This window comes from Tachypleus tridentatus, chromosome 8, assembly GCF_004210375.1.
Source record: "Tachypleus tridentatus isolate NWPU-2018 chromosome 8, ASM421037v1, whole genome shotgun sequence".
Classification (NCBI taxonomy): Eukaryota; Metazoa; Arthropoda; class Merostomata; order Xiphosura; family Limulidae; genus Tachypleus; species Tachypleus tridentatus.
Genome location: NC_134832.1, coordinates 142,085,243 through 142,097,809, shown reverse-complemented (window position 1 = coordinate 142,097,809; position 12,567 = coordinate 142,085,243). Strand labels below are relative to the sequence as shown.

Here is a 12,567-nt window from a genome sequence, read left to right as displayed (position 1 = left end):
GAGGGCTAGCCGTCCCGAATTTAGTAGTGTAAGACTAGAGGGAAGGCAGCTAGTCACCACCACCCACCGCCAACTCTTGGGCTACTCTTTTACCAACGAATATTGGGATTGACCGTCACATTATAACGCACCCACAGCTGAAAGGGCGAGCATGTTTGGCGCGACGGGGATGCGAACCCGCGACCCTCAGATTACGAGTCGCACGCCTTCACACGTTTGGCCATGCCGGGCCTTTTATTGATCTAATTGATAAACGTAGTACTAAAACATTAGAGTTCTTGAAAACTATTATCTTTCAATAAATGATAGTACATTTATTCACTAAATGAATAAATGAACAGATTGTGCTGTTACATTCATAGGCAATTCATTGCACCAGAATTATTGAACATAAAGACCTCAAATATTTCTTAAACATTTTTAGGTGTTAGTGCCTGTTAACTACCAAGCCCGATATGGCCAGGTGGTTAAGGCACTCGACTTATAATCTGTGTGTTCGAATCCCGTCACATCAAACATGCTCGCCTTTCAGCTGTGGGGGCGTTATAGTGTGACGATCAATTTCACTATTCGTTGGTAAAAGAGTAGCCCAAGAGTTGGCGGTGGGTGGTGATGACTAACTGTAATCCGAGGGTCGCGGGTGCGGGTTAGAATCCCAGTCACTTCAAACATGCTCGCCCTTTTAGCCGTGGGGGCGTTATAATGTGCGTACAACCCCACTAATCGTTGGTAAAAGAGTAACCTTAGAGTTGGCGGTGGGTGGATATGACTAGCTACCTTCCATCTAGTGTTACACTGCTAAATTAGGAACAGCTAGCGCAAATAGCTCTCGTATAGCTTTGCGCGAAATTCAAAATAAACCATTAACTAGCAAGTTTAGTGCAATTTCTTGAAAATATGTCCGACGTTACAAGTAATATTTTTTATGTTTAAATATACGTACATATATATTTATTTACAACAATATTTTATAACTAAAATTTTAGAATAACGATAGTAACGGTATTTCTTACCACGAATGCTTAATTTGATGACCTTACTTATGCTTGGGGCAATATCATTGGTTGCTTGGCATAAGTAATACCCCGCGTCTTCTTTCTGCGCGTTGTGAATAGCCATTGTGCCATTTTCATATACGTAAAGGTGAGAGCTACTGCTGATTGGTCGGAAATCTCCAGAACGGTCTCCTATTGGAAGGAAATTTTATTGTTTCAAATAACATCAATGCAGAATCTCAGTAAATAATAATATGGCAATACTAAGAAGAAACGTACAGATTACGTAGTCATGTTAGATCCCGTTTATTGGCTGTAACATAAAAGTTATAATTACAAAATTACCTTAATATTTCTCCCTAATCTGAGTTCGTGATTGAAAACAAAACTGTTGTAAAATTGTATGATATCAAACTGTGAAACAGACTTTTTAAACCAGAAACACGTGTCTATAGTAACACGTTAGTATTTTGAATAAAGTCAGATTAAAGTAACGCACGACAAAATCATTTAGCAAGATAAATGTTTTACGTACGAGACATTCACTCAACATAATATAAGAAATCGACTTGTTTCTAAAATAGAATAAAAATCAGAATATAATACACAACACGATATAATATTTAAGACGAAAACATTGAAAAATGGTAGAGCAAAATTCTACTAAGAAATAGTATATAAGATATTCGCTTATGAGACATAAGATAAAATATTTTATGGCTTTTCCGTCCGATTAAAGGAAGGTTTAATACTGCAAGTGATATAATCGACAGTTATTACGCAACTAATACATAAGGCTTAACAAATATTTTATAGTACTATAAAGTATAAATTACACCAATGACGGATACTTTGTAACTAACGAACTCTGTGTTATGTGAAGGGAAACTACCTCACCATATTACAGACAACATCAGTGATGATAAATGTATGTATGTATATATATATATAACGTAGCGTGAAAAAAATGCATTAGTTACAGATTATGCATTTCACATACAATTTTTTTAAACACACATATACTTGTCTGTAGAATATTTTCGTAGTTTTATGGAAGAGCTTGATATGGAATTGTTGGTCTTATGTTTATGTAGCCTGGTGGTTAAAGCGCTCAACTCGCAATTTGTGGGTTGCGAGTTCGAACCGTCGTCACAAACGCACTTGCGTTTACAGTTGTGGGGACGTGATACTGTGACCGACAGCCCCAATATTCATCGTTAAAAAATACCCCAAGTACTGGTCCTTTACTCTGTCACAGCTAAATTAGGAAAGGCTAGATAGAGCAGATAGCCCGCGAGTGGCTTTGCGCAAAGTTCAAAGGTGACTAACTGTTAACATTCAAATAGCTTTCATGGATTTATGAGTTTATTTGTTTTGAATTTCGCGCAAGGCTACACGAGAGCCATCTGCACTAGCCGTTCCTAGTTTAGCAGTGTGAGGATGAAGGGAACGCAACTAGTCATCAACGCCAACTCTGGCTACTCTTTCATCAGCGAATAATGGGATTGACCGTCACATAATAACGCCCTCACAGCTAAAATTATTTATGATAGTGCTAAGACTAATTCTATTAAATGATACAATAAAACGTATAATAAGGTGGTGATATACAAAATAAACATTGAGGACCAGACTGTCTCATCTGTAAATAAACTCTTGAACAGTTACAAAATGGATCGTTATATCATTAAATAAGTAACGTGCAGTAAAGTGGTATTTCTAACCCTAATATAATCTTATGTGTAAGTAGGCTCCACGATCTTTAAGGTTCGGTTATGGCTATTCCTGATTTAGAACTACTGACGAACTGAATGACAGCCAGATGCATCAGTCACCACAAAAGTTTGGATCAACTAACAGGATTCACTGTCACTTTTATAACGCATCCACAGCTTAACTCGCAGAGCAAGATCAGTGGAATTACTACTCGAATCCTTGGTCTTTTACTCTACAGTCCAGCATGCTAACCACTAGGCCATGCCTGTCCCAATAGGTGATAACAAATATTTTTGTATTTAACTAACGAACATTCTGAATTCATAACGTAATCGCTAGAAGCATACCATTAATTACATGTAAAAGTTCTATGTCTCAAATCTGCAGAAATGTAACTAGAAGTTAGCAGAATTACGTGATTAATGTTCATTTATTATCAGTCGTTAAGTCGAACCCATAATCAGTTTGTTTTGTTTGTTTTTGGAATTTCGCACAAAGCTACTGGAGGGCTATCTGTGCTAGCCGTCCCTAATTTAGCAGTGTAAGACTAGAGGGAAGGCAGCTAGCCATCACCACCCACCGCCAACTCTTGGGCTACTCTTTTACCAACGAATAGTGGGATTGACCGGCACATTATAACGCCCCCACGGTTGAAAGGGTGAGGATGTTTGGTGCGACCGGGACGCGAACACGCGACCCTCGGATTACGAGTCGCACGCCTTACGCACTTGGCAATGCGCGGCCCCCATAATCAGAACATACTTCACAATATACCTGTTCCTCATATATCTATCCCGATATAATTAGGTATACATTTTCAAACATATAAAAAGAGTTAATAATATCTCTTGTATTTTATAATTAACATCAGAATTAATTATTTGCACATGTAAAACAAGCCAGTTATTAAATCTGATCACTAGTTACCTGAATGAGGTAACGTTGCCTTTTCCCAAGGTCTGTTATTATATAAAACCTTCCGTGATTTATATATTCTAACCACGACTTGTTTTCAAACTTTTTATTCTGAATTTCATGTGACGTAGCACGCCTTGTGCAATCTATACATAGCCCGAGCCCAAGATTAATGGACCACAGGTAGCCTAATTCATCTTCCGTGTCACAAGATAAGCGTTTACAACAAATGCAAATTAAACCCGTATTTCGAAGTCTGTCACCCGAGGAACAAGCTATTTTGTTAAAAAGGATGGTATGGATGCGACACAGCTTGCATAGGTTTGGGATTTGTTCTTCAAAAAAACCGAAGATTGAGTATGTTGCGTTATAACAAATGTGTATGTTCAAATCAACAAGTCATGTGACAAACACAACTGATGTGAAACCGTAAGGGGAAGGTATGTAAAATATTCTTACATTCATAATAGTAAGACGTGTCCATGCGGAAAATTGAGAATTTTAAAGGCATGCAACATAATGGCAGTGGAGAACAAAGAGACATGGATCAACTTGAGAAGCCAGGACGATACAGAAAGAGATCTGCGACAAGTCACATCTCAGTCGCAGTAAGCAAAGTGCAACAACTTTTCACAAGTAAGAATTCATAAACACAAAGGTCGATGGTAAAAGTGTTCTACATAACAGTGCGCAATGCAATACAAAACAAGCTCTATCTGGAATAGCAACATAAAACATGTGTACACAGGTTGTTTCCACGAGACATCCTTTTATCTGTTGTATACCACAAACAGTTCGATTGTTATTCATGGTAGTCTATAGTAAAATGCACCTGTCAAGTTATCAGGGGTAGACCTATGCATTTCCATGCAATAATACTGTTAAAACAGATGCTGTGAAACAGTTGTTCTCGAATACTAAATACATTATAGAAAGTATGCAGCGAGGAGAGGTGTGCTTCGGCCATGACAGCATTGGAACGGAATCTTTTGCAATGTAAACTATGCTGAAGGACTCTTGTCAAGAAGCAAGATCGTCAGATAGGGCACGACTGACTAAGCAGAATATCCACAATGTTTGGTTTCATTTCACTAGAAAGAACACTCACTGGGTACTGAAGGCAAAGATTGGTCGAGTATAAAACAACCAAGACGCAATAATTGAAGACAGTGACTGACGTCTTTATTTTTATACTAGTTTTTTAAACAGCGTTATATAAACTACAATTACATTTGTCATAAGACATTAGTATTAGGCCTATTGCATATTAAAGCAATACATTTTTAATATAGTCCTTTAGGAATATCCCCTGCTAGTATAGCGGTAAGCCTAAGGATTTACAACGCTAAAATCAAGGGATCAATTCCCCTCAGTGGACACAACAGATATTCCAATGTGGCTTTGCAGTAAGAAAACACACACACTCTTAGGAAATTTCATAAATGAGAGAAATGAGTGATAATAACATTCCAACCACACTATATTTCTCATTATCAACAACGGGCTTAACTTAACCCAATACTCTTCAAGCTGTCGGGGATACAAGTTGATTATTGGTTGGAAAACTATTCACATAGGTTATTTGATACATTAACAATTGTTACGATGTGCACACCTTTTATAAGACAACGAAGAATGATTACAATTATAATATCATAAAACATTAGTAATTAGGCTTAAAATAATATGGTCCATTAGGGATTTTTAAGGATTAGAAGAGTGTATAATACTAATACTAAAACTACTGTATGTTTGTCATGTACACAAAATAGCTTGAGAAGGCTGCACGAAAAAATATCTAAACAATTTATATCATCCACATCTTCTTTTCAAGTTTCTCCTATGAGTTTAATAACATTTAAGTATTTACAAAAGATGGCGCTCGAAATTTTTTCAACATTAAAAATAATTTCTAAATCACTCGAAACTATAACTAACTACATCTAAACGCTGAATAATTACAAACAACTTGTAGATACTTCAATTCTTCTATAAATAGCATGTTACATCTTTTGAATAAGAGGGCCCGGCATGGCCAGGTGGGTTAAGGCGTTCGACTCGTAATCCGAGGTTCGCGGGTTCGAATCCCCGTCTCACCAAACGTGCTCGCCCTTTCTGCCGTGGGTGCATATAATGTGACGGTCAATTCCGCTATTCGTTGGTAAAAGAGTATCCCAAGAGTTGGCGGCTGGTGGTGATGACTAGCTGCCTTCCCTCTAGTCTTACACTGCTAAATTAAGGACGGCTAGCGCAGATAGCCCTTGAGTAGCTTTTGAACAAACTTTTGAATAAGAGGAGTGCAAAGAGTCATCGCGCCCTCTAGTTATTGTATTGGCAATGGTGAAGTTTTACGTTTTGTCGGTTTGTTTGTTTGTTTTTCAATTTCGCACAAAGCCACTCGAGGGCTATCTGTGCTAGCCATCCCTAATTTAGCAGTGTAAGACTAGAGGGAAGGCAGCTAGTCATCACCACCCGCCGCCAACTCTTGGGCTACTCTTTTACCAACGAATAGTGGGATTGACCGTCACATTATAACGCCCCCCACGGCTGAAAGGGCGAGCATGTTTGGCGCGACGGGGATACGAACTCGCGACCCTCAGATTACGAGTCGCACGCCTTAACACGTTTGGCCATGCCGGGCCATTGTCGGTTTAAGGCACTAAACATATAATCATTGTAAAGTGCGAGAAATAGCTAGGGTTTTATATGGACACATGACAGATTTCTTGTTATAGCGATCGAAATGTTCTCACCTTCAGATCGAGTCCAGGTTACCCTGGGATGAGGAAACCCATCAGCCTGACAGTCAATAAGAGCGGTCTCGCCTTTGATGACAAAAGTATCACTAGGTTCTACCCGCCATCTAGGGGGAACTTTGAGAAACAAATGAGAGGTATATGAGGATAAAACATCTATAGTGCATCTTAAATAAAGTTTGAGAATGACATTTTTTATTACAAAAAGAACTTTGAGTCTAAAATATCTATGGTTATGTTGAGGAATAAAGTTTAATGTTACAGCAGGTATTTATGAATTATACAAATTTAGGGCTAATACTAAGACTAATCCTAGTGCTAAAATGTCAGTTTATCCTGTCTTCGGCTGATGAAGGAAGCCCTATTTTATGATTATCAGATTTATTGCACTGTCAGTTACGTATTTTTATACTAAACGTTTTTTAATTAAGAATCGTGAACGTTGTTGGTGTTGTTTATTATTAAGCGCAAAGATACATAAAGAACTATTTTTGTTCTGCCTACTAGAAGTACGGAAACTAAGTTTCCAGCAGAATAAGTCCGCATCCGTACCACTATACCACTGGGGGGGTATTATAATTAAAGCTAACCATTGTACGAAGGTTTGAATCTGAGAATTGCGCCCCACAGTAACACAGTGGTTTTACAATGCTAGAAACCGGGTTTCGATACACGTGGTGGGCAGAGCACAGATAGCCCACCGTGTAGCTTTGTGCTTAATTTCAAACAAACCGAGGCTTGTGCGTTAAATCTTAAGACCAATGTCTCAAGGCAGAAAATGTTTGAATTATTCTGTAATTGAACTTAAACACTAACATTATTGTGGCTAATCTTCAAAGCTGATCTGTTGAGACACTCAGATATAATACTAGAAATTCCATTTATCCTCTTAGATTTTGGCAACGAAAATTAAAATGAAGTTGAAGATCATGACGGCTTGTAACAATAATGTTACACCTTCAATTTTAATAGTTTATTTTGGAGAAAATTCATATTGGCCTATCTGCTGTTTCGACCGTGGGGAATAGAATCCTGAATTTTAGGGTTGTAAGTCCGTAAAGTTACTGCTTTTCACCGACGGATTGTAATTTGAAACTAGCTTTTTTTTCTATCGATAAAGAATCTTTGATATTTTGTAGTTAATTTCAGACGACATCTCATGCGACACACGGACTACAGGGACAGGTAATAAAGTCGAATATTCACGCATAGCCATTCCTAATTTAGAACTGCTGACCAAAATTAGGGCAAAAAATAAACAACCCCAGCCGTAACTACTGCTACTCTCAACCGAATAATACGATTGAATGTCGCATTAGTAATTTTTCTCTGTTGAGTGAGCATACTGTGTTTAGTGGCATATGGTGACTTGAGGTTTGGACTTTTTGACACACAGCCCGATACTTTTACTACAATGTCCAGGACTAATTATAGGACTAAAATCCAATACGATGTTTTGTAGTTAATTCCATACAGGAAACGTTCTTACAAAATCAAACAAATTTCTAATAAAACTATAAATAGGCGGATATTGTACTCCCAAACCGTACCATGAATTACCATTGTGGCCGTGTGGCTGTCAGAACCTGCTGAATTCCTTGCGATGCACGTGTAGTTACCATGGTGTTCTGGCCGCAATGACTTAAAGATCAGAGTGGACGAAAACTCAGCGACACTGAGAACTTGAATATTTAAATAGTCTTCAATCATGTGGCCATCTTTGAGCCAAGTAAACTGGACAGGAGAATCACCACTGATGACAGTACAGATGGGTGTAAACCGTTGCCCTTGATAGACCGACGCTGGAAAGCTGAAGGGGTCAATTACTGGACGTTCTACAAAAAACATTTAAACAAAATATAAAATTAGAATAATTCCAAAGTGCATTACCAAATCACTCAAAAAATAGGTGTAAAATGTATGAAATTAAAAGCGTCATTTATTATTGACCAAAAAGAGCAATAACATTTTTAACCTATATGACCGATCCATAGAGAATCTATAACAAAATCATCTTTCGTTATTAAGACTCTCGTACCTGAAGAGTTGAGAATAAAATGTATAGAACTGATATAAAGTAACTACAACAGTATCTTTCCCTCACTAAGCTAAGAGTGGGGCGTTACTTTACGGTTCTTCACTACTTTTTATGGTCATTTGAAGTGTCCACGTGAAGCTTATCTTGATGATTTAATGAAAAAGGTTACAAAGGGTCACAGGAAACAGGGGTACAAAGAATGAGTGCAAACTGTTTCTAATTTCTGTGTTAAACCACGACTTACCAACAGCACAGGGTTTAATATATTTCGCTTTCATTATAGGAATAAACTCAGTTTACAGTCTAAGGTCAGTGCATGAATTTACCTTAACAATACTTACCACCAGTCATAGATAAATTTATTACATAAGAGAAATAGATAGATAGGTATCCTGTATAAGACAGATAGATATAATGATTCATTAAAAGATAAACTTATTACACATAATAAATAGATCGGCAGATACATTACATAAAACTAATAGCTAGACTGATTCATTATAAAATGTAAACAATAATATTTATTATACAAGACAGATGGATAGATATATTACCCAAGAGAGACAGTTTGTTTGTTTTTAAATTTCACACAAAGCTACTCGAGGGCTATCTGTGCTAGCCGTCCCTAATTTAGTAGTGTAAGACTAGAGGGAAGGCAGCTAGTCATCACCATCTCTTGGGCTACTCTTTTATCAACGGATAGTGGGATTGACCGTCACATTATAACGCCCCCACGGCTGAAAGGGCGTGCATGTTTGGCGCGACGGGGATGCGAACCCCCGACCCTCAGATTACGAGTCGCACGCCATCACACGCTTGGCCATGCCGGGCCAAGAGAGACAGACTGATCAGATATATAAAAAAAACAACATAATTACAATAATTCGGTTAGATGTGCATGCTTTCTTATAACAAAGTCACATCAGGCTATCTGCTGAGCCCACAGAGAGGAATCGAACCCCTGATTTTAGGGTCGTAAATTCGTAGACTTATCGCTATTCCATCGGGGTATATTTGGTTAGATATGAACGACTATATAACTATACATTAGAAGTTGAGAAGGTAGGCACAGCCAAGGATATTTTTTTACTGTTTTGAGATCAATTGAATGTACAGTTCCTAATTCACACATGGTTGCTATAGCAACTTGCGTTAATTAGAACGGTTTGCTCATTTAGTGAGTCTGCAGAACAGTAATTTAAGACAAAAAGTGAAATAGAGAGGATATTAAAATAGACTTATTGATTTTACTTATTACTTTGTTAAACTGAAACATTTAGCCTGCGTGTGAAGAATTCATTGTTTCGTTTAGGTTCCATATTATAAACGAAATATAAGTTTTTATTTCTTAATGAGCATGTTCCTCTTTAAATATTGTTCCTGTTGAATAATTACTTTTAAAATTAATTAAAGCTATAGTCATTATTACTATATTCGTGGTCTTATTTATCTAGTCCTCCCCCAATGGCCGACCAGGGGGGTTAAGTCGTTCGATTCGTAATCTGAGGGTCTCGGGTTCGGATCCCTGTGGTACCAAAAATGCTCGCCCTTTGAGCCGTGGGGCGTTATAATGCGATGGTCAATCCCACTATTCGTTGGTGAAAGAGTAGCCCAAGAGTTGGCGGTGGGTGGTGATGACTAGCTGCCTTCCCTCCAGTCTTACACTGCTAAATTAGGGACGGCTAGCGCAGATAGCCCTTGAGTAGCTTTGCGTGAAATTCAAAACAAACAAACAAACCCTAGTGGCACAGCGCTATGTCTGCGGACTCGCATTCCTAGAAACCAGGTTTCGATACCTGTTGTGAGCAGAGCACACAAAGCCCATTGTATAGATTTCTGCTTGATTACAAATAACGAACCGTCAATTTACCTAGTTTCCATCGGTTTAGTTTCTTTATTCTATAGCGAAACCACATCAGGCGATCTGCTGTGCCCATCGCGGGAAAACGAGACTCGGGGAACGGTTTATACATATATAAGTAATGAAGTTATCTATATTTAAAATTTTCCGTCTATTTGTTTTACAAGTTAAATAATTATTTTATTTCATTTTGTCATGCTTCATTATTTACCTATTAGTATGTGTGCTTAACAACACATTATTCTATGCGTGTTATCTACTTAATCTATTCTTAACACCTGAAGTAATGAAGCTAAATTAGCTGTAAGTGTATGTGCGCTTTGTATTACATATACCGCTGGTTACATAAATGAATATCACAAGTGATCACCATCAGCTGTTTTTTTTTCCATAGACAAACAGATTATTTTACGATGTATCCAAGTTTCTACGCTCAACGAGTTAAAAAAGACTAATTTAAGTTCGGAGGTTTACGAAGCAAAAGCCTTTTCTATTGGTACTTTTTAACACTAATTATTCTGGTTTTTATATTTTAGTTGTTTCGCTATAAAATCGTTATCTGTGACACACAAAATAGTCAAGATTTATTACGCGCCTAGTTATTTTTGAGCTCTAAATCCCCTCTTATCTAAAGACAAACGGTTGTTGAACAGTGAAGACATGGAGCCTTACCTAAAACCGACACCACTAAGCTAGTTTGGGCTGTGTTTCCTTCCTTATCGCCAGCTTGGCAGGTGTACTTTCCTTCATCTGTAGCTCTCATAATATCCCTCACCACTAAGGTGCCATTCAGGTAAACCTTTTGTCTATGATTGTACGGGAGGCGTACGCCCTCTGGAATATTTCAGACACACAGCGATCAAAATGACCTGTATTTTAAGTAACCTAAAACTGACCATTTGATCTAAAAATACCAATTAAAGAAATTGAGATGTCCATTTAGTAATGACCTGCTTGAAAAAGGAAGAAAATAAAAACATGAGAAAGTTGAATCTGTACTATTGGAATCTCTTGAGCCTGAACTGGATACAATACATACACAAAACATCTCACTTTCCAAGTTGGTCTAGCACAAAAGAATAACAGTAAACTTTCTAGTGGACTAAACATAATGTTAAATTCTACCCATCCTTCCAAATTGGTCTAATACAGAGAACAACACTCATCTTCCAAATAGATCATTTCTGTCAACACAAGACAAAATAATAGCACCTATAATACAAGTTGATTAAAAAAACAAAAAAACTCCAGCCTTCCAACAAATCTCGAACAGAAAAACATTATTTAGCTTATACATTTAGTTACGTAATTATTATTAATTTATAATGAAAGCAGTCTACCAATATATATCGTAACAAAAAATAAACTTGTTATGTGGTATATTAAATAGTAATAATAACTGAAGTATATTATATTATTTTTAATTCTAATTTCATCCACGCTATTAATTACAATGTTTAATATATCTATTAATTAGAATGTTTAATATATCACTGAATATGTGTAATTAGTCATAATCCTTAACAGATTTGTAATATTGATCTAAATAGGAAGCTTGCTCTCATCAAAGTTACTATTAAATACTATTCTTATGCTCTTACTCACAAATACTATAAGACATTATTTTATTTTACTGATGTTTTCAGCATTAAAGTAGCATATGTTAAACAATACACATCCGAACTTCCAGCAGTTTTTAAACATAAAGTTTATACTAATCCATTCAAAGCATATCTAAAAGAAGAGTACGACAAAACAGAAACTTTTCAACATCTACCTGCAGAAGACACTTTGGGTAAGGCTTCACTTTCATATTTCAAAAATTTCGTTAGGCTTAGCTATAAACTTGTCGTTACGAAACTTTCAAATGCTTATAATTAATTACAAACCCAAACAGGAGAATGTCGTCAGAATCAAACCTAACCCTAATACACAGGGACGAGTTAGATGAAGCTGGTAATTGAAGCACAGTATTGAAATTGTTAGCATGTTAAATAAATATATACTTTTAGAATGCTTTTGAAACTATCATAAATAATGTTATGTGATCAGACTGATTTTTAACAAGACAAAATCAATACAGTAAAATGGAATAGATATTTATAAAAAAAAAAAACAAATATTATTATAATATTTTCTTTAAAAAACACGTTTGCACAGTAACAAATCATATTCATAACACTGATGGCATTTCACAATTTTTCACTAAATTTTAAAAGTAGCACGCCATCTATCGTTAAATGTTGCTTAATGACCCTTGAAACAGGTGCAGTTTACTTACACACA

The 12,567-nt window shown here is 36.7% G+C and overlaps 1 protein-coding gene across 3 annotated transcripts in view; it reads right to left on the bottom strand.

Annotated features, from left to right (window-relative positions):
- Positions 1-12,567, bottom strand: part of LOC143223631 (cell adhesion molecule Dscam1-like) — a 118,896-nt gene that overhangs the window by 38,912 nt on the left and 67,417 nt on the right. For all 3 annotated transcript variants that reach the window (XM_076451831.1, XM_076451830.1, XM_076451829.1), the window contains 4 exons: positions 10,954-11,115; positions 7,933-8,217; positions 6,380-6,499; positions 1,014-1,187 (listed from right to left, as the gene is read on the bottom strand). In XM_076451831.1, the coding sequence (XP_076307946.1) occupies positions 1,014-1,187; positions 6,380-6,499; positions 7,933-8,217; positions 10,954-11,115 (741 nt within the window). The remainder of the gene's footprint in view (positions 1-1,013; positions 1,188-6,379; positions 6,500-7,932; positions 8,218-10,953; positions 11,116-12,567) is intronic.